General features: G+C 56.1%; 1 protein-coding gene across 4 annotated transcripts in view; it reads right to left on the reverse strand.

Moving 5' to 3' along the window:
• PHRF1 (PHD and ring finger domains 1) overlaps nucleotides 1-20113 on the reverse strand; it is a 28274-nt gene extending 8161 nt beyond the window's left edge. The window contains exons 1-9 of one of the 4 annotated variants that reach the window (XM_082844960.1): nucleotides 20009-20113; nucleotides 16317-16432; nucleotides 15920-16018; nucleotides 12262-12476; nucleotides 11203-11286; nucleotides 9478-9596; nucleotides 3204-3301; nucleotides 2761-2936; nucleotides 2098-2224 (exon numbers count right to left, since the gene is read on the reverse strand). In XM_082844960.1, the coding sequence (XP_082701086.1) occupies nucleotides 2098-2224; nucleotides 2761-2936; nucleotides 3204-3301; nucleotides 9478-9596; nucleotides 11203-11286; nucleotides 12262-12476; nucleotides 15920-16018; nucleotides 16317-16410 (1012 nt within the window). In that variant the 5' untranslated portion in view covers nucleotides 16411-16432; nucleotides 20009-20113. Of the gene's footprint in view, nucleotides 1-2097; nucleotides 2225-2760; nucleotides 2937-3203; nucleotides 3302-9477; nucleotides 9597-11202; nucleotides 11287-12261; nucleotides 12477-15919; nucleotides 16019-16316; nucleotides 16433-18033; nucleotides 18110-20008 lie in introns of those variants that run through there. The other 3 variants (XM_082844958.1, XM_082844959.1, XM_082844957.1) reach the window with 3 other exon arrangements.
• Nucleotides 20114-20300: the final 187 nt, after the last annotated feature.

Genomic DNA, 20300 nt, shown 5'->3' on the forward strand with positions numbered 1-20300 from the left:
TTCCAGAAACATATTGTGAGACACTCAGAGGTAAAATGAGGATCTGCTTCAAAATAACAGAGGGGGAGGGGGTGGAGAGAGATGAAGCAGCCCCCGCCAGGAGTCGCCAGGCCATGGCAAGACGGTCACAGGGTGCTGTTCCGGTCTCCCTGCGCTTCCACAGTGTGACTACGTCTGTAAAAAGTGCGAAACATTGGGCCTCTCTGGTGGTGCAGTGGTTAAGAATCTGCCTGCCAATGCAGGGGACCAGGGTTCGAGCCCTGGTCCGGGAAGATCCCACATGCCGCGGAGCAACTAAGCCTGTGCGCCACAACTACTGAGCCTGCGCTCTAGAGCCCGTGAGCCACAACTACTGAAGCCCGCGCGCCTAGAGCCCGTGCTCCGCAACAAGAGAAGCCACCGCAATGAGAAGCCTGCGCACCGCAACAAAGAGTAGCCTCCGCTCGCCACAACTAGAGAAAGCCCGCGCGCAGCAATGAAGACCCAAAGCTGCCAATAAATTAATTAAATAAATAATTTTTTTAATAAAAGTGTGAAATATTCACAGCAAAGATGTAACAGCCAAGCGTGGGGGCCACTCGGGACAAAGGGAGAAGTGAGCCCGTCTCTCCAGGAGCTGCAGCACCTCCAGCTCTTATCCTGGGACAGGTCTGTGAAATGCAAGGGAGCAACTGCTGGGACTGAGAAGTGAGACCCTGGACATGAGAGGAGATCCAGACAGAAAATACGAGAAGCAAAACCTCTCTCATCCTGAACTTCAAGGCAGTGATCAGCGTGACCTCGGGGTACAGCTCCTGGACCCATCCACTACACAGGGTTGCGAACCAGGACCACCCGCCAGCGGCCCTCGGGTGTCTTCTCTGTGCTCAGCTCTTCGGGGGCGAGGGCTCTCCGGGAGCACATATGCACTCGGCACCTGGCGGGGCCACGCAGGGCAGCGGAACCTGACACACACACGCCCGCTGGGGGTGGGGAGGACGAGCGTGGGCAAGAACGCGGCGCAGCTACAACGCACACGTTGCTGATGGGAGCGCAGGGGGTGAGTCACCTCCAACACACGTTCACTGGTTGCACCAACTAGTCTACTGCTCTCTACCAACCCAGAGCAGCGGAAACACCTGCCTGCAGGAAAGATACTCACAGCAGCTTCATTACAGAACCAACCCAAATGCCCGGCACAGGCAGGTGGACAAGCTGGGGTGGTTCGTGCGGTGGCATGTTCCTCACCAATAAACAGAAATTAACCCCAGACACCCACTACACAGGCCCCCAATCACTCTGCTGAGCGACAAACCAGAGCACACACTCAAGACCTCACGAGTGAGAACCGAGGATGGCACAGCTAGCGCCAACGACAGGACGGCAGGTGCCTGGAGGGGCTGCCTGGGGAGTGGGGGCAGCGGCTGGAAGCCTCGTCGGTCTCACCGGGAACCATATGCCCAGAGTGGGTGTGCTCATCACAGAAAACGCATGTCTCAATAATGTTGATTTTTAAAAGACCACAGATTGCAACCCGCTGAAAGAAACAGGAAACCACATCTACTGGTTTAAATGAATAGTCAAGAAGAAAAAGGAAAGCTCTTCTTTGGAGAATTCCAACCCATGAATATAAATGGAGCACAGACCCAGAAATCGCCGAGGATGTTAAACTGGGGTGAAAGCTTCTCCCCAGGCAGGGATGTCGACTACCAAAGAAATATGGAACTTACTGGGACAAAATTACCGAGACTAACACAGAAAAGGACTAGAAAACGTGAATAGCGCCCAAACCAGCAAAGACACTGAAATAATCATTTTAGCTGTTCCCACCCAGAAAAGCCAGGCATGGGGCTTCACCTGTGTGTTGCCCAATTTAGAGAAAACATCGCGAATCTTCCACAAGGTCCTTGGGGACTCTTCCCCGATCAACTTTGGGGAGGCTCAGTCACCCTGATGCACATGCAGGGCGCTGCTGCATAAACAGCACCCTGGGGGGTTCAGAGGGAAGGACCAGACCCAGACCCCTGGGCCTGCAGGGCCTTCTGCGCGATGGTCTGCGGAAACCAGGCTACAGGAATGGCAGCCACCACTGGAAGCCAGAGACCGAGCCAGGCCTACCTGCTTTCCTCCTCCGACGGGCAGGGGCTCGCGGCCCGGGGTGCTGGTACACAGCTGTGCTCAGACCAGCGGCCACAGCTTCGATGGTCTCGTCCAGCAGAGGAGACATGAGGTACCTCGGGACGTGCTGCACAGCACGGGACGGCGCTGGTCAGGGGGGCCGGAGCCGCCTCAGGCCCCTTGAGGGAGCCCCAAGGAGCCCCCTGAGCCCCCGGGAGGCTGGACGCCTCAGCCTGGCAGCAGCAGACATCAGGCAGGCTGCTGGGGGCTCCCCAAGGGCCCAGTGGGAAGTGGGGTCTGGGAAGGCCTCCCGAGGAGCAGGCCGGGCAAGGATGCAGAACAAGGAGGGCTTGCGGGCCTCAGAGTGGAGGGCGGAGGTGCCAGGAGGGACTGTGGGCATCTGTGGTGGGGTCCCGGGACCACGTTCCCCATGAAGTCCTCTCAGCTCCTCTCAGTTCAGTACTACGGCCTTGGCAGGTGACAGCTGCAAGGCAGGGGACCCCCGGCAGCTTCCACGATGCACCCACGGGCCGGGCCACTGACCACTGGCTGGACCCGACTGTCCAGCACCCCCAGGGCCAGTTCTCCACTGCTGCCGCCGCCTCAGGCCCACTTGGCTTTGTTCCCTGCACATGGCCAGGATGCGAGGCCACCAGCACCCACCTGGATCCTCCTGGCTGTGGAGATCCGGTTCCGGTTCACCGTCGCTCGGACCCTCTCGCTCTGCCGTGTCCTGGCGATGGCCCGGGTCCTCCCTGCGTGTGGCTGAAGCCGGCTGGTGGTGGGCACTACGTCGGCCAAGAGCAGGGAAACCTCCTCCTCGCTCACGGGACCTGCGTCTTGGAAGAAAACACCCTGGGCTGACGTGCACTCCGCTGAGCCCTGGCCCTGGTAGGAGGACTCTGGGAAACGGGGCACAGGGGGTGTCTCCCTGGAGCTTGGGCTCCTAGACCCCCATCAGCCAACACCCTGTCTCCAGCCCATGCCCCGCCCAAAGAGTGCAACCGAAAGCCGCCCCTGCTGGAGAGCCGGACGCGATCTCCCTGGGACGAGGGGCCGGCCCCACAGGAAGGGTCCGGACCACCTGAGGGGGGGCAGTGTGTTACCCGCAGCAGGGGCGGCCCCGGGGGCAGCACATTCCGGACAGAACCACTCGTCCACTGGCACCTCCTGGAGAGGGGGGTCCAAACACTCCATGTGGTACCTAGGAAACGAGACGGTGTCCCCAGCCTCACTGTCTCAGCCAAGCGAGCCCTATGACAGGTCTCCTGACAACACACCCTGCTGTGATCTCGTGGCCCCCCAATCCACGTGTGGAAGCCCTAACCCCGCAACGTGACGGCACCTGGAGACGGCCTGTGGGGGTGATGAAGGTTAAGTGAAGTCATGAGGGCGGGGCCCTGACCGACACAGCGCCCCCTCCCCGACCGTGAGCTCTGCCAGGACTGACTTGGATGCCCCCACCCGAGGCCAAGGGGGAGTCCGCCTGCTCAGAGGGCCTGCGCGCTTGGAGCTGCAGACACCTGTCTTCTCACTCTCCCACCGGCATTCTGGGTGGACGGACTCCCACCGCAGGCTTCTGGGCATCTCTGCCCTCCAAGGGGACCCTGACGGCCGCCAAACTCTCCCCAGGGGACGTACCATCTGGAGGGACAGAGCTAAGAGAGCGGCAGCTGGACCCTGACGGCGGCGGGGTGCCAGCCACCATCCTGGGAGGCCAGTCTCCGAGGAACTAACACCCCGCACGGCAGCGCCACCCAACAGCGTCTGCTTTGCAGTTGCTGAAGGAGCCACCGCTGGCGTGGGCCGCTGGTGCCGGAACCCTCCAAACTCCATCCCAGTGTCCGAGATGGCGCCGAGCCCGGCCAGGTGGAAACCAGCGCCGAGCCCACACTGAACACCCGAGCCCAGGCGGGACTCGGCTTTGAAGCCGCGTGCTGCTCACAGCCCTGCCCTGCGCGAGGGGCCAAGACAGACCCACAGGGCGAAGCATGCCCCGACCCCCTGGCTAGACCTCACCCGAGCACCCCGGGGACGGACGGCGGGAGGCTGCTCCTCCTGGGACGCGGCAGGCTGGCACCAAGGACCGGGGAGCACCCAGAACCCCAACTAGGTTTCAGCCTGAGAAGATCCTCCAGGATATGGTCTCAGGAACAACATCCAAGAACTGAGTGGCAGCTTCTGACAGTGTCCCCAGGATCGAGCGCGGTTCAACCCTGTTCTCGCCACCAAGCCCCAGGGCCTGGGAGCGGAGGCTGGCGGGGGTGACAGGCACCCTGCCCAGCCGGTCTGCACCCACTAGTCCCTCCACGGAGGAGATGGCTAAAGGCTCAAACCCAGAACAGCCCCATGATCGCCCAGTAGGACCGGCCTGCAGCGCTCACTTGAGCACAAGGATGACCTCCTCCCACTGGGAGAGCCACAGCCATGTGGCACAGAGAGGTCCTCCCTCGAGAATAAATACCGCTACATAAAACACAAATGGGGGAACTCCATGGAGGTCCAGTGGCTAGGACTTGGCAATTTCACTGCCAGGGTCCGGGTTCAATCCCTGGTCGGGGAACTAAGATCCCAAAAGCCACGAAGCACGGCCAAAAACAAAACCAAGGCAAAACCCCCCACAAATAATCTGTACCTGCTTCACATAACAGTGGAAGGACCTGGCATATTCATGTATCTATGGACAGGCTTGTGAGCTACTCATTTAAAAATGAGTAACAGGGCTTCCCAGGTGGGGCAGTGGCTGAGAGCCCGCCTGCCAATGCAGGGGACACGGGTTCGAGCCCTGGCCTGGGAAGATCCCACATGCTGCAGAGCAACTAAGCCCGTGCGCCACAACTGCTGAGCCTGCGCTCTAAAGCCCGCGAGCCACAACTACTGAAGCCTGTACTCTAGAGCCCGTGCTCCGCAGCAAGAGAAGCCACCATAATGAGAAGCCTGCGCACTGCAACAAAGAGTAGCCCCCGCTCGCCGCAACTAGAGAAAATCCACGCGCAGCAACCAAGACCCAACACAGCCAAAAATAAAAACAAATAAATAAATTTATATTAAAAAAAAGTTTCAGTTGCAGCTCCCATTATTAAAGAAAAATGAGTAACAGTGATCTTAGACTTGTAGACTTGTGACTTTAGTTGAAAGACTTAACTGTAAGAAAATTTAGCTAAGGGCAAATATTAGCAGTGAGGATATTCAGAAGCATACGAATCACTATATTTTTTATCAGTTTTAACGTTTTAGGTCTATCACAATTTTTATGTACTTGTCTTATCTGTTAAATTCAAGCACATAAAAAAACAAATAAGTTTATAAATATACTTTACAACAAAAAATATTTTTGCAGAAGTTGCAAAAATCCCCGAGTCACTGTTAAAACTACTAAAATTGGGGCTTCCCTGGTGGCGCAGTGGTTGAGAGTCCGCCTGCTGATGCAGGGGACACAGGTTTGTGCCCCAGTCCAGGAAGATCCCACATGCCGTGGAGCGGCTGGGCCTGTGAGCCATGGCCGCTGAGCCTGTGCATCTGGAGCCTGTGCTCCGCAACGGGAGAGGCCACAACAGTGAGAGGCCCGCGTACTGCAAAAACAAACAAACAAACAAAACACTACTAAAATTGAAACAATTTTTTTTTTGGCCACACCACGCGGCATGTGGGATCTTAGATCCCTGACTAGGGATTGAACCTGATCCCCTGCACTGGAAATGTGGAGTCTTAACCAATGGACCACCAGGGAACTCCCTGAAACAGAACCTGATATAAAGAATTAACATAATCAAGGATTGTAGGCTCAGACAAGGCAATCCCAAGAAACAACTGAGCTGGAGGTATCACCCTCCCTGACTTCAGACTATGCTACAAAGCTACCGTAATCAAAACAGTACAATACTGGCTCAAAAACATACACACAGAAAAATGAAACAGAAAAGAGAGCCCAGAAATAAACCTACACTTACATGGTCAATTAATCTACAACAGAGGAGGCAAGAATATACAATTGAAGAAAGACAGTCTCTCCAATAAGTGGTGCTGGGAAAGCTGGACAGCTTCATGTAAAACAATGAAATTAGGATACTTTCTCACACTATATACAACAATAAACTCAAAATGGATTAAAGACCTAAACCTAAGACTGGAAACTGTAAAACTCCTAAAAGAAAACAATAACAAAACACTCTTTGACATAAGTCACAGCAATATTTTTGGGGATCTGTCTCTCAAAGCAAAGGAAATAAAAGCAAAAATAAACAAATGGGACCTAATTAAACTTTAAATCTTAACTTTTGCACAGCAAAGGAAACACTGACAAAACGAAAAGACTTCCTGAATGGAAGAAAATATTTGCAAACTACATGACCAACAAGGGATCAACATCCAAAATATATCAACAGCTCATACAACTCAATATCAAAAAAAGTGATTAAAACATGGGCAAAAGACCGCAGACATTTTTCCAAAGAAGACATACAGATGGCCAAAAGGCACATGAAAAGATGTTCAACATTGCTAATCATCAGAGAAATGCAAATCAAAACCACAATGAGACAACACATCACACCTGTCTGAATGGTTTTCGTCAAAAAGGCCACAAATAGGGCTTCCCTGGTGGCGCAGTGGTTGAGGGTCCGCCTGCCGATGCAGGGGACACGGGTTTGTGCCCCGGTCCAGGAAGGTCCCACATGCCACAGAGCAGCTAGGCCCGTGAGCCATGGCAGCTGAGCCTGCGTGTCCGGAGCCTGTGCTCCGCAACAAGAGAGGCCACAACAGTGAGAGGCCTGCGTACCGCAAAAAAAAAAAAAAAGACCACAAATAACAAATGTTGGCGAGGATGTGCAGAAAAGGGAGCTCTCTTGCACTGTTGGTGGGACTGTAAATTGGTGCAGCTGCCACGGAGAGCAGTATGGAGGTTCCTGAAGAAACTAAAAATAGAACTACCATATGATCCAGCACTTCCACTCCTGGGTACTTAACTAAAGAAAATGAAAACACTAATTCAAAAAGATACATGCACTCCAGTGTTCACAGCATCACTCACAAAAGCCAAGACGATACATGCACTCCAGTGTTCACAGCATCACTCACAAAAGCCAAGACACGGAAGCAACCCAAGTGCCCATGAACAGACAAATGGATAAAGAAGATGTGGTGTACACAAACACACACCCTCAGCCATAAAAAAGACTGCAATTCTACCATTTGCAAAAACATGAATGGACCTGGAGAGTGTTACACTTAGTGAAATAAGTCAAGAGAGAAAAACAAATACTCTACGTTATCGCTTATATGTGTAACGTAGAAATGAAACAAACCACCGTATATAATAAAACAGAAACAGACTCAAATATAGAGAACAAAGTAGTGGTTAACAGTCAGTAGAGGGGAGTCGGGGAGCAAGACAGGGGTATGGGTGGGATTAAGAGATACAAGCTACTCTGTATATAACAAAGTACAAGAATACACTGCACAGCACAGAGAAGTAGAGCCAATATTTTATAATAACTTTAAATAGAGCATAACTGATAAAAATTTTGAATCACTGTGTTGTACACCTGAAACTAATATAACTCTATAAACCAATTATACCTCAATTTAAAAACAATGCATGCTATGTTCCACTCAATTTTGTTACGAACCTAAAATTGCTCTGAAAGATAAAATCTATTAAAAAAAAAAAGGACTGTAGGCTCCATTTAAAAGCTTAAGGGTGTGTGGGGGCTTCCCTGGTGGCGCAGTGGTTGAGAATCTGCCTGCCAATGCAGGGGACAGGGGTTCGAGCCCTGGTCTGGGAGGATCCCACATGCCGCGGAGCAACTAGGCCCGTGAGCCACAACTACTGAGCCTGCGCGTCTGGAGCCTTGTTGCTCCGCAACAAGAGAGGCCGCGATAGTGAGAGGCCCGCGTACCGTGATGAAGAGTGGCCCCCACTCACCGCAACTAGAGAAAGCCCTCGCACAGAAACGAAGACCCAACACAGCCAAAAATAAATAAATAAATATTAAAAGAAAAAAAAAAAAAAACGCTTAAGGGGGGAACTCCCTGGCAGTCCAGTAGTTAGGACTCGGTGCTTTCGCTGCTGAGGGCCCGGGTTCAATCCCTGGTCAGGAAACTAAGATCCCACAAGCCATGCAGCAAGGCAAAAAGGAAAGGAAAAAAAAAGGGATAAAAGCTTAAGAGAAAATCGAGGCTTTGTGAGTGAAAGCTCCAACAGCCTCATCCAGGGCTCCCCAGCGTCCTCAAGGCCACTGGAAGGCACACAAGCTCGTCTGGCACAGGGAACCCAGGCCAAGAAGGCAAGGCTGGTGACGAGGGCCAGGCCAGGCCAAGGGGTGTGGCGGCCAGTACCAGGCCTCTCCTTCCCACCACGTGTGGGCTCTCAGGCAGCATCCAGCTGTCCCAGGCCCCTCCTTCTCAGGCCCCGAGCAGCCACCATCACTGGGGAAAAGGGTGCAGTCTGCGTGTGAGCAGCGTTCTGAATGCTGCCGCCCCTGTGGCCCCGCTCGGTCATGGAGTGTGATAGCAAGAGCCGTGAGCTGGACGCACGGGTCTGCAGGACACCCAAGGCTCTGCTTCTGCCCTCTAGCCCCAGACCGACAACAGGCTAGAGGGGACCCGCTCAGACATGGCCAACTTCCGGGACTCCAAAGGGGCAAGGAGCAGCAAGGTCAGGCAACCGTGTCACCAAACACGGATGCAGGCTGAGACTGGTGAGAGAGGAGGGAGGAACGCATTGCATTCTCAGCTGTGTGAGCACCGAGGGAGGGGCTCGGAGGAAGGTGGGGGATGCTGCCAGGCCCGCGGAGGGTGACCTGCTGTCTCAGTGCAGGGAGGTGGCAGGTAGTGGGCCCCGGTGGGCAGCCCAGGAAGTGTCTGCATTGGGACAAGCACAGGCCCCACAGGCGCCCGTCCTCCCGGGCTTGTGCTGCTCCAGCACAAGGAAAGGGCCTGACGAGAAGCAGGAGACCCAATGGTGTTGCAGAATGACAATGAAAGGGGCTCCACGGACACAGGGGTGGCTGGCAGCCTGGCTGGAAGCGCGTCCCACTGTCCTGCCGTGTGAAGCTGCCCCGGCCCCTGGCCTCGCACAAAGGGTGGGTCCCGCTCGTGTCCGCCCCCGGCCCAGCCAGCCCACACCCCCATTTCTTGCCTCTCCCCCTCGTCCTGAGATACTAGGTACATCTCTGCAAGCGGCCTCAGGATATCGTCTGGAAACAGGTGGAGGATATAAACAACGATGGGGGGGGACGAAGCATGCGGAGCCCAGGACGCAGCAGACGACCCTCGAGGGGCAGGTGGCGCTGAGCACAAACACAGCTGGGCAGGTCCCTCTAGCAGGTCAACAAGACCAGCTCTGAGCCGAGCTCAGGGCACCCAACGGGAGGGGCTCACCCAGCGTCGCAGCCGTCGCAGAGCAGCAGACGGTCCTCCCGGTCGCTCCTGCCGCACACCCCACAGAAGGTCGGGTCTTCATCCTCATCCTCCCCAAGCCTGGCGCTCTCCACTGGGATCTGGGGACAGGACAGCGTGCTCAGCACATGGCAAGAGGGACCCAAATCCCAGAGCCGTTTATATCACGGTTTGCAATGGACCCAGAGCAGATTCACACGGGCTCCATGGGCCCAGAGCTTCTGAATTAACAAGCACCAGTGACTTTTATGTTTTCTAACCATCTCAGGGTAGTTAGCCCTGAGAAAAAAAACGATTCAACAGAAAAAGTCTGACCCACGGAAGGGCTCCAGAGCGGAGTGGCAGGTGAGACAGCCAAACATGAGGGCTACGTTGCACGGACCACGCGGGTGGAGAACAGGGAAGCGCCAGGCTCTCGTCCCCCGAGAACTGTCCCAGGACCAAGCAAAGCACAGAAACGTGACTGCCAAATGACACTCAAACATGTGCTGCCCCACGACGATCACAGCTACTCCTCATCGCTGCCGCCAGCCCGAGCCACCTCAACAGGCTGCCTCGGTCTCCTGCCCATGAGTCCCACTGAGAAACAGCCTCTGCAGCTCACTTCCCCACGGGTGACTCGCCTGAGCCACACTCTCTGCCTTTGTTCCTGCACCAGCCAGGGACTCGGGACCCTCCCGCGGCCTCCTGGACTCTGTGCTGGGTCTGAGCCGCTCTCGGATCTCCTCCAATTGGACCTGCTGGCGTGTAAGTGGGCCCTTCACCCACCTCCCCTTCCCACACAGGAGGCGCTCGGGGCCAAGGACTCAAGAGGCAAGCACTCAAGGAAACAGAGCTTGCCTGCGGGGAAAATGCCGGTGCTCCCCAGAGACCTCGGGCAGAAGAGCAAAGCGCCCGGGGCAGGCCACAGGAGGCTCCACCAGCAGGACGGGACGGGAGCTGCCGGCCCCGACCAAGACTCCAGGAGAAGTCTGCTCACCCAGAGCCGGAGTCCTCACACATCCCTGGCTCCGCAAATAAAAAGGCACATCTGCGGCTATAAGACTCGCTGAGAAGATGTAAGGCAAATCTCTACGAGTCTTTCTTTTTCTTCTTTTTGGCAGAGCCGTGTGGCTTGCAGGAACTTCCCCGACCAAGGACTGAACCCAGGCCATGGCAGTGAAAGCGAGGAAGCCTAACCACTAGGCCACCAGGGAACTCCCTCAACAAGTCTTTCTACTGCTGCTCCTCAACAGAAGACGACGTATGGAGGCCTCCCAGTCCCCAAACAGCAGGTGAGCAAAAGCACGCTTTTAAGAGCAAGGAAAACACCTTGTCCCCAGCCCTCATGCTCCTGCCACGCGCCTTCCCAAGTCTGGTCCCGAGAGAGCTGGCCCCCTCTCCCAGGGCTGGGGTCCACACCCTGACCTTCCCTGCCTGCTGTGGCTGCCGTGGCTCAAGAGGAGAGAAGCTCGGAGATGCAGAAAAGGCATGTGGGAGTGGAGAGGAGGAAGTCTGGGAAACCGCTCCCATGCAGAGCCCAGGCTGGCCGGGCACACAGCACCACCTCCAGCACCGGGTTTCACGTTCATGGCCGCAAACGGCCTTTTAGTCGATTTCTAAAACACACGTAACTAATACTTCAGGAAAGCAACTTGCCTTTTGAAGGCATGTTTTCCCATGAGATGGGGACCAATGTAATACACAAAAGGGGGCGCCTACACTTACCTTCTTCAAGATTTTACCGCCAAATTGAGCTCGAATACAAATACATTTAAATATAGTTCGATCAACTGGACAGGAATTGGCATTCTGTAAGAAAGAAAAATCATACTTCAATCTTACAGAATCACTTTCACTATTAATACCATCTGAAAATAATTTCATTTAGAAGTCAAGACTTCCTTTTACATTAAAAATCTAATTTGCAGAATGCCTGTGTAGGCTAGGCCCTGTGCTAGGCGGCTGGGGATACAGCAGTGAAGAAAAGAGACAGAAATCAAATCCCTGCCACGTGGAGCGGTTCTCTTGGAGGGCCAGTCAGTGCTAAGAAGACAAGAGGAGGGCAAGGGGTGGCGGGACAGCTGGGTTACTGGCCAGCAAGCAGGGGGCAGAGGAGAAGAGGCTGGGTGCTTGAGGCAACGCCGTTACTGTCACCCTCGCTGAGTAAGGGCAGGCACAGTGCGGCGAGACCGGCCGCGTTCCCGGGGTCCGAGTTGGTGAGGGTGGGAATAGAAAAGAATCAGGCAGGGCCGCTGGTCCTCGAGGACAGTGAAAGGCACGGGGCTGTGGGCCACGCGTCCTTTGACTCATTACTTCTTTGAGGTTTTTCACAAAGTTCAGAAAGTAGGGAGGGGGCAGTGCTTCTAAAGCTCACCCTGCAACACTGCACCATCTGGTGAACCCCATGTGCTTTTACTGCTAATCACACGACTCAGGCTTTCCTGGGTCTATGAGATGACCCCTCAGCATGTGAGCACCGGCCAACTCGGCCTGAGCAGGCTGCCCCTGGGCCACTAAGGATTTCTGGTCCCCGAGGGGCACCGGCCCATAAACAACCCTCCCGATCCAGCGCTCCACGAGCATATCACCCCACAGTGAGCTTCACCGACCACCCCGAGGGCCTAGAGCTCGAACGAAGCAGAGATCAAGCTCGGACACCACCTGGGGCTCCAACTCCTGTTATAGAGCAGAGACCCAGACCCTTGAGAGGCCGGCCACAGGCTGGGTCACACACACACAGAGGCTAGCCCGAAGGGAGGAAGTACCCGAAGAGAAGCCACGCACCTTGGACCACTCCACGATGCAATCGAGGCAGAAGTAGTGGGCACAGTTCTCGGGTGTCCCCACAGCCTGGTCCCTGAAAGCATTAAGACAGATCGGGCAGCTCTCCGAATCATCATCAGAGTTAAATGCACCGCTGGCTTCCAGCGCCCCCCGAGTAGCCGCTGCTGCTGCTAACGTGTCCACATCGTCACCGTCTTCTTCGGAATCCTCGGAACCTTGACAAAGAGGCAATGTTACAAGTCCACAAACTGGAGTACAGGAGGCATGCAGGCCGCAGCCACGCTCGGTGAGCAGGGTCCCGAATCCCACACACGAGGGACAGACCTGCTCCTGCGGCCCCACCAGGACAGATGTCACCGGGCATTTTAACCCGAAGCTGCTTCCAAGCTCAGGGGACACCAGCCCCACCTCCCCAACTTGGAGCCGAATCAGAACCCTCATGAGGCAGGCAGCCTCCCGGGGCCAGCCCGCCTCTCGGCTCAGTGCAGTGGCCTCCAGAGGGCGCCACGTGCCGTCAACACCCTTCTCAAAACAGTGTCAGTGAGCCACGGCCCTCAGGAAAGGCCTCTCCTACAGGTCTTTCATTTTTCTTGCTTCAGGGATTAGAGAGCATAAATTCCTAACCCAGCAAGCTGGCCACAACAGTCCTGATCAATTTCTGAAAGCTTCTGAAGCTGGGGTTAGGCCAGCAGAAAAGGAAGGAGACACTTTCAGTTCACCAAGGCAGAGTCAACAGGTGCATTAGTTTTCTCTCCCCACTGAACTCCACTGAAATAACGCTACTTCACACGGACAGGAGAAGCAGGCTAGGGGTGTGGCAGGCAGGGTTCTTACACACCCCCGAGACCCTGCTGTCTCAAGGCAAAGGGAAACTAGAACATAACCAAATGAGCTCTTTAAAAGTAGTTTTCTCTGGCTGGTTGTAGAACGTTGCGGCCTATCCATTGAGGGGTGACTCCCAGGAGCTGAGTGACGACGGCCTCCCCTGGCAGCCGGCCAGACAGGACTGGAGCCCCATGCCCGCAGGGATCTGAAATCTGCTGACAAGCCGTGACCTTGGGGAGCACCCTGAGCCTCAGATGGGAACGGCAGCCCTGTGACCCCTTGATGTCAGTCGGGTGAGAACCAAGCAGAGGACCGGCCACCGGTGTCTGGACTACAGACCCATGGAACCACTGAGCACGCGGTTCTCAGCTGCTGTGTTCGTGACAATCTGTTACAAACCAAGAGAAAACTAACAAAACTGGTGTCCACAAAATTTTGGAGAATGACTTTGCTCAGCTTCCTGCTTGGCTAAGGGCGTGGAGGCTGGAGGATCTGGTTCTTCCTCCGGAATTCCAGAAGGCTCAGGAACTGAAGGGAAGGCAGAGAGCTGGCCATCTGAGGGCCACCTGACCCCTCCGCGGTGTCCCACCCACGGAGGACGCCTTTGAAGTGCCTGAGGGGCAGCGACCACCAACGGAGAGGCGGCTAAAGACACAGGCAGGTGCCAAGACCCTGGGCCACCCGCCTCCCCACCCCGTCTCAGGGGCGGCCGGACCAGGCCCCACCCAGACGAAGGACCAGGCCAAAGGAGGTGCAGACATGGGTGCCAGCCCGGCGTGGCAGCTGGCAGCACAGCACGCCTGGGAACCCAGCGCAGGTGAGGGCACGGCTCACACGAGGAGGGCAGGACCACACTGGAAAGAGCTGGGAGCAACTGAGATGAGGCCGAGTAGGGAGGGGCTGCGAGCCGAGCAGACCAAGACGCACGTGCACCGCCTGGAGAGCGGGCTGAGGCAGCGGGTCAGAGTCCCAAGTCCTCATGTTTCGTCCTAAGACTTGAACAGACAATACCTATCTAAAGTTGAAAACTGAGCAAACAGCGACACAAGCAAATGACTTTCAGGAACCAACACTAGCGCAGGAAAAGCAAAAAGATGAGTAGAAAGAGCCGCGGAAAGAGGGGACGCGGCAGATACCAGGCCCGTAAGGATGCAGGTAACTCCCTTTGAAGACACTACGTTTGAGATCTCTTTAAATTCTCACCAGCCACAGAGATACGCTCCTTGCCTGCGAGCTTCACTGACCGGCGCGGAAAACTAGGGGTGTCTGGTGGAGTCTTACTGCCCATCAGCTATGGCCGTAGCCTCCAGGTGCCTGCCCGCCACTGGGCACCTCCTCATCACCTGCGGGCCTGCTGGGCACTGGGCTCTATGCCAGCTGTCCCTGCACGGCACTCCCCACCAGCCCATGTCCCCCATTACCCGGCTAACCCTCCTGCCCTTCATATCACAGCTTAGATGTGTCTTTCTGGAAGCTTCTCCTCACCAGCCCAGGCCCACAGGGGCTGAGGCCTCCCCATTCCCATGATGTCCCCATAAACACATTCTTGGCATCTATCACCTGACCTAACTGCTCCTTTACACCGTTGTCTCTGCTGCTAGGCAGTTAGCTCGGGCAGAGAGCCCCAGCTGGGCTCCCGCCTGCCCTCCAGCCTCCAGTAGAGCCTCAAACCTCTGCTCGAGGGATGAAGTGACAAAGACCTGATGTCCTCTGCCTCCAGCCTGGTCAAGGCCACATGCCTGTGCCCAAGCCCCAAGCCCATCTGCAGAAACAAGCGAAGAGCCACAACGTGACCTGCAAACTCAGCACAGAACTTCACGTGCCTGCACAGAAGTCAAAATCTAACTCTGGAAGAATATGTCACCAACACACGCGCGGTAGCAAACTCACACTGATGTGCTGTGTCAGTGCTCTTCCTTCACAAGCACTGTCCCACACGTGAGGGGTTACCTTTCTGAAACATTCTAATGTTCATAAACACAGGAGTCCAAGAACTGTGATAAAAAGACTAGGCAGATGCTTCAGGACCACACACGTCCTGAGTGGACGGCTGTTGTCAGAAGGAAAAGAGCCGCAAGTCAAGCTTCCAAAGCCCGGTGCCACATGGGGAGGGGGCTGAGCGCACCTCCCTCTGAGGGGCTGGGACAAGGCAGTCCAGCCTGGGGACCCCACAGGACACGTACCAGCCAGGATGCCCGGGAAGGCCAGGGAAGGAGGTGCCGTGAGGTCCTCAGGCGGCACTATCTCCCCGTGCAGGAGTTCAGAGGCACAAACGTCAAGTGATGTAAACATCCTGGGAATTTCTTAATAAAGTCATTCCATGCATCTGCCAGCTCTCTCAGGGGTTCCATCAACAGCGAGAGAAGGAGCCACAGGAGGCACCGCCATCCTGCCCAGGTGGTCCCTGGGGTCAGGTGGCTCCCTGGTCAGGTGGTCCTAGGTCCCGGCAAACCTCGGCTCATGCTACCCCTGCCCTGCAGCAGGGGCTGGGGGCCTGCTCTGCCCGCAGGTCCAGTCCTGCGTTCTCCCTGGCAACGCCCTTCGCACTGCTCCCTGTTCTCAGGCATTTTAACCTCCTGCCGCCACCAAGGAAGACACCTATCCACTGTGCCATCAGCCCAACTACATCAATGCGAGCCAGCTTCCCAGCCGAAGACGAGACCCACTGCAGGGGACTGCCAGACTGCTGTGCTAGGGAGTTTCACCCCCAGTGTTCACAGCCCCAGGTGGCCAGCGCGGTTAAGACAGCAACTTCAACAAGGCCGTTTTATAACAGCAATCCCTGTCACGAGAGAGGGGACACGCGGGGCCGCTCGAACGTCAGCGTTCTCACCAGATCCGTCTTCCAGGTGCCCCTCCTCGTCGTCGCCATCACTGTGCTCAGTGCACGTGTCGTCCTCAGAGCCCCCACTGTGGGCATCACTGCTGTCTTCTAGATGGACAGGTAAACACAGGCCCGGGGGGCAGCGTCATGGCTGAGGCAGGTTGGAAGATGCACAGAGGTGTTCAGAGGACACCTGCCCACAGGGCGCCCAGCGCTGCCCCCAGGGATGGGGGGGTGGGGCCGCATGGGGACGTGGGGAGGAAAAAGCAGCATCTTTTGCTCAATTTACATCTGTATTGATTGCATTAAAAATAAACACCAAACAATGTGCCGCTTGTGCACTTGAAAAGCAAAGCATGAACACTTGCTCCCCAGCTCCGTGTGGAGCGGCGGGAGGGCGGCTCACCAGCATCGCTGGTCAGGGCGGCAGGACGGAGTCTCGGGTGGCCATCGGGCCCCGGGCTTCGGTCCACAAGCTCGTCCAGGCTGTCGTCATCCATTGCTGGACATTGGAGTTCAGCTCTGAAAGAAACCAGAGTCAAGTAATTTCCCGCTGTCCCAAACGTTACGTAAAGCTCCCTGCCGAGAGCAACAGTCACTCTCTACACGTCACGTCCTGGTGACACGTGTCCACCCGTAGCACAGGAGATATAATACGCTCAAAACTGTGCATACACACAAAAGAGACTGGCTCCTATCTACAGAGCCACGTTCAAAGTCAGATCCCAACTTATAACGAACCTAACTGAGCCTCAGACTGGCCACCTTCTTGTTCAGTCAGGCACCTACCACACCTCAACACTCCCCAGGTACCACGAGGCCAGGCTTGAAGGAAATGGCTTATCACAAGCTGAGGCAAAGCAGCGCTTTCAATGGGGGATGGTCACCAGAAGGCCCCGGTGCCAAGCAGGGCCCTCTCCCTGCACTCCCCTGGCACCTCCCTCTCAGCCCTGGCTGGCCAGCCCAGGCTCCACGCACCTGACTATAGCTGGGAGGCCAAGGTACCAGCTGACGTTCCTCTGACCTCGCCCCAGTGCATCCACAGGGCACCGCCAAGTCACCTGACTGCCCGGGGGCAGCACGGGGCCACAAGGAGCAGAGGTCAGGTTCTGCCTTTTGGCTGCCAAGTCCACCTGCTCTTGGGCTCCTGATCTCCAAGTGGGGATGCCTGTCGTGCCTACTCTGCAAGGCCACTGCCAGGATAACACAGAAGATCTAGACCAATGACCTCACAGACATAGTGGGACACAATTACTCTCCCACACCAGGGCCTCTGACTTTGGTCTCCAAATAAGGGCTCCTTTCCCATCAGTGCTACTCACTTCCCAAGTGACCCCGAGAGGAAACACCTCAATGACACACAGTGAGGAAACACTGCCCCCATCCAGGTGGCACAGTGTGCTTCCAACCAAGTCCAGTCTACATGGTCAAAGGAAAGGGGTCACAGGAAAGACCGGAAGGCAGAGGCACAAAGCAAGAACCAGGCGCAGGGGGTTAGGCTGACAGCAGCGTGCCCAGAAGCCAGGAAAGGCTCTCATTCCTGGATCCTACATGCAGGCTTCTCTCCCGTGGGCTGTGGGCCACACACTGTGTATGACACATGCATCACAGAAACAAGGGAACGGGCTGTCACTACCACCACTGTACAGATGCTCCCAAAGAATGATCCCCTGATGGGGCTGAGGCCAGGTTCAGACCCCAGAACGCCTCACTTCCCATACAAAGCCCGATTCTGGGACGATGCTTTCTAAAATAGTGAGGGCATGTTAATGTCATGAAACTGCCACATGATGCTTCTACTGCAAGCAGGCAACTGAAATTTTTAACCCCTGAAAGCCACCACCTTTCTTCTACCTAACATGCCAAAGTTAAGAAAATCAGCAACAGTCCTACTCAACTTAAGGGTCTGCACCCCACTTCTTGGTGAGTCAGCAACACAGCAGGGACCTTCCCTGTCCTGTACCCACGTCCTGACCATGTCTTCTGCTGGAGACGCACAGACCATGGTGCCACTGTCCGTCCACCTTTCCCCTGAGCATGATGGCTGCAGCCCATTGCAGGTAAGAAGACCTATTATCCTCTGGCTATAGCTGTCATTCTGGGACACCTGCTCTCATACTTACCCTGCCCCTACTGTGTGCAGCACGGGTCCTGCCCTGGAGAAGCACAGCCTATGAAGGAGGTAAATACTCACACCCAGGAACCTACCGAGGAAAAAAATCAGAAAATGTAACCCCCCAAAGAGACGACAGAGCACAGCCAGGGACAGTTCACATGCAAAAGGTCAAAAGCACAAACAAATAACCCCTGGCCTCTCCCTTGGTGACTGAGACCTAGGCCTGCCTGCCAGGGGCAGTGGCAGGGCCTGGCTCAGAGAGCTGTAGGAGGTCAGTGCGGCCACGATGGGGTCTGGCTTGCCTGAGACACCAACTCCGGAATCAGGATGACTGACTCCCCGTGTCCCTGCACCTGTGGGGATCAGTCCCGAGAGCCCTGTGCTTCTCCATCACAGCTGCGAGGAGAACCTCCAGGCCTCCCGACAGCCCTCCCTTCCTGCATCATCGTACACAGTAACTTCTGGCAGCGCCCAGGGAAAAGAGCCGGCTAGCCTCTGAAGGTGCTTTCCAGGGCAAGCGCTGTGCGACCACGAAGGAAGAGACCACCGTTAGCAACCCCCGGCCCCCCCCTTCCTCTGTAAGGAACCCTGCACTCAGAACACTGTGCGAGTGGGACCCTGGCTTAGCACCTACTGGCCCCACCAGCAGCCCCAGCTCAGACACGCCTGCTCAGATCCACCATCCCCACCTCTGCTCATATGTCCCAGACCAATGGCCAGGAAGCCCTTTCTGCGGGAAAGCCCACAGCCCCCCGGCTGCTGGCCGCCTTCGGCAGAGCCCGCAGCACTGTGGTGCTCCTGCCGAGCCTTCAGATTTAAGGGAACCTGGGGAAAAATTTAAACCAGAAAGAGTATTTCCCTCTCTTTTCAAATTCAGGGACTCAAAGCACCTGCAATCCCAACCATCACTAAGGAACCAAAAGACCTTCCGGTATGGTCACCGGCAGCTATGCCAGGACCAGAACCTGACTGCCCATCACCAGGCCCTGAGCAAGCCTGCCCGGTCCAACGTCTCATACGGGGCCAACTCTCAACTTTCATTCATCGTCTGCCACAGAGGATACAAGACCTCGAAACTGTAAACTGCAACGGAAGTCAAAAAGCTAGGGCCCAGCAAGGTCTTGGCAGGGTTGAGACAGGCACCAAGAGTCCATGCTGGGAGGCTGCTAAGAGAACCAAAGCCAGGCTGGCCCTGTCACGGCCTTGCCACCAGCCTAGCGCAAAAAAAGGAACCAGTTGTCATTCTGACACAACATTCTTCTCCTAAGAAAAAATACCGAGTGGTCCAGGGAGAGGGAAGGTGTGCTATGTCCCAAGTCAAACCTCACTTCAGCCTCAGGTTCTGTCCAAGTGACCACTGGCCAAAATGTGGCTCACAGGCTGACTACCATCTTGCTGCTGCTGCAGAAACAAGATAAATATATAAAAGCCGAAGTTGACAAGAATGTAAAACAATCCTTGTTATTAAAAAAAAAAACATGGGCCAGGAATCAGGGCTAGGGTTAACACAGTGCCCTGGCTCCAAACTCAGGAGCTGTGTGACGCTGGCAAGTTACTTAACCTCTCCGGGCTCCCTTCTATGTATGTAAAACAGGAAGGCCAATACCTAGTCCCCAGAGACTGCTGTGAAGACTACGTGAGTTAAAGAACGGGAAACCATCCCGTCAACCAAACAGGCCTGTCGAAACACTGGCGAAGCCAATGAAAGCAAAGACGACCAGGAGCTGGAAACGAGTTAGCAAACGGTCACACTTCGCTCTAGGAAGGCGCCCCCCCGGAAACCCGCCTGCAAGCCCGGGGCCTCCCAGCCTCTGCGCGAGGCCTCCCGCGCCCGCAGGCGGTCACCGCCGCCCGCCAGCCCGGGGCCAGCGCGGCGCAGGCCTCGCACCGCTGGGCAGGCCGCAGACAAAGCGCGAGGCGCCCGGGGCGGCCCTCCGGCCGGGGCGCAACAGACACCCGGGAAGCTGCGGCCCAGCACGTACCCGGAACCTCGCGCCCCGCCGGCCGCTACCGGGCGCTCGCCGCCACTGCCGCAGCCGCCGCCCGAACGAGAACCACGACTAGGCCCGAACAACAACAACAACAACAACAACGCCGCCGCCGCCGCCGCCGCCGCCGCCGCCGCCGCCGCCGCCGCCGCCGCCGCCGCCGCCGCGCGCTCCTCGACCCGGAAGTGCATGGAGCCGGCTTCCGGGGTCCTTCCACCCCGCCCTTGGCGGGAACCACTGGGACCAGGGAGGAGAAGAAAGGCCTGAGGTGGAAGAGAGAGCCGCT

The sequence above is a fragment of the Leucopleurus acutus genome, assembly GCF_964270905.1.
Source record: "Leucopleurus acutus genome assembly, chromosome: 8".
Lineage (NCBI taxonomy): Eukaryota > Metazoa > Chordata > Mammalia > Artiodactyla > Delphinidae > Leucopleurus > Leucopleurus acutus.